The 1,294-nt window shown below is 42.5% G+C and overlaps 1 protein-coding gene across 1 annotated transcript; it reads right to left on the bottom strand.

Annotated features, from left to right (window-relative positions):
• Nucleotides 1-653, bottom strand: LOC140178451 (zinc finger BED domain-containing protein RICESLEEPER 3-like). The gene is made up of 2 exons (XM_072215534.1): nt 627-653; nt 1-528 (listed from the first exon to the last, which is right to left on the bottom strand). The coding sequence occupies exons 1-2, from the start codon at nt 651-653 to the stop codon at nt 1-3; spliced, it is 555 nt and encodes a 184-aa protein (XP_072071635.1).
• Between the last annotated feature and the right edge of the window lie 641 nt (nt 654-1,294).

Below are 1,294 nucleotides of genomic sequence, written 5' to 3'. Positions count from 1 at the left end.
TCAAAGCCAATCTTGATTACACATTAAAGCCTCTAACGTATTTAGACGCAATCTACTACGATGTGGTGTAACAAATCGACCACCAGTACTAAATGAAGACTCAGAGGCAACTATAGACATAGAAATTGCCAAAAAATTCCTAGCAATCGTTTGCAAAGTGAGAAATTTCGCGCCATTCGATTTCCACCAATTTAAGATATCAAAGTCATCTTCAGTTTGTGGCACTGGTCTTTCTTCAAGATAATAATCCAACTCATTTTTTGTATCAATAAATGCAGATTCCTCACTTATATGGGCAGCAAAGTCAGCTTGCCAAGATTCGTGACTAAACTTCTTCGCCCTTGAACCTGAAGGCATTGGTGGTAGCGGCGGCATATTTAACTGAGCAGCTTGGTCTCTCTCTCTTCCCTTGGTTGCATATTCTAAAACCAAATCTTGTACTAACCTTTTCACTTGACCAATTACAACACATGCCTCCGTCTCACCATGTATTTTACGAAAAAGAAATTTAACAAATACATCTTGTACCTAGGATCCAAGAAAGTCCCAATAACCATAACAGTATTAATCACACCCCAATACTTTTCAAACTTAGCTATCATGCTAGTAGCCATCAGTTCAATTACCTCATTTCCACAATGTTGCCACTCCATCAAAGCCAAAATTAACTCAAAAATATAAGTTAAAAAATCAGAAATTCAGAATCAGAATCTCATTAACCTAACTTAGAAATTCAGAATCTAATTATCCTAATTAGAAATCAAAATCAGAAATTCAAAAATTCAAAAATTCAAAAATCAGAATTTAATTACCCTAATTCAGAAATCTAAATTTAGAAATTCTTGAATCAGATCAACCTAATTTAGAAACATAAATTAAGAAATCACAGGACTCACTTACTCGACGAAGAAAAGGGACAGACCAGCGAAGACCGGCGATTTGGCAGACGAACGGCGAATAGGAGAAGACGATGACCGGCGACGACGTGATGAGGAGAAGAAGACGACGTGGCCGCGACGGTGAGCTTGAGTCCTGCAGTGAGCGACCGAGCAACTCAGGGGGTGAGAGGCAGCGCTGAGGGACCCAGAGGGTGGGAGGTGGCGGTCAGCGGTCGGCGGTGTTCGAGAAGGAGACAAGAGGGACTGAGGGTTTGAACTTTGAGGAGGAGTGGAGAGGAGACGAGACGAGACTGCAGTGCTGAGGGACCCAGTGGGTGGAAGGCGGCGGTCGGCGGTGTTCGAGAAGGAGACAGGAGGGGCTGAGGGTTTGAACTTTGAGGAGGAGCAGAGAGGAG

The sequence above is a fragment of the Arachis hypogaea genome, chromosome 14, assembly GCF_003086295.3.
Source record: "Arachis hypogaea cultivar Tifrunner chromosome 14, arahy.Tifrunner.gnm2.J5K5, whole genome shotgun sequence".
Taxonomy (NCBI): Eukaryota; Viridiplantae; Streptophyta; class Magnoliopsida; order Fabales; family Fabaceae; genus Arachis; species Arachis hypogaea.
The sequence above is the reverse complement of the archived record's forward strand: the minus strand, read 5'-3'. Positions and strand labels throughout refer to the sequence as shown.

What these genes read in the sequence shown, in the direction of transcription:
- LOC140178451 (XM_072215534.1), bottom strand. Translation starts at nt 653, where the DNA reads ATGGAGTGGCAACATTGTGGAAATGAG. An exon ending in GGCAACATTGTGGAAATGAG is followed by an intron (nt 529 to 626) that starts GTAATTGAACTG and finishes CTTGGATCCTAG; the next exon opens with GTACAAGATGTATTTGTTAA.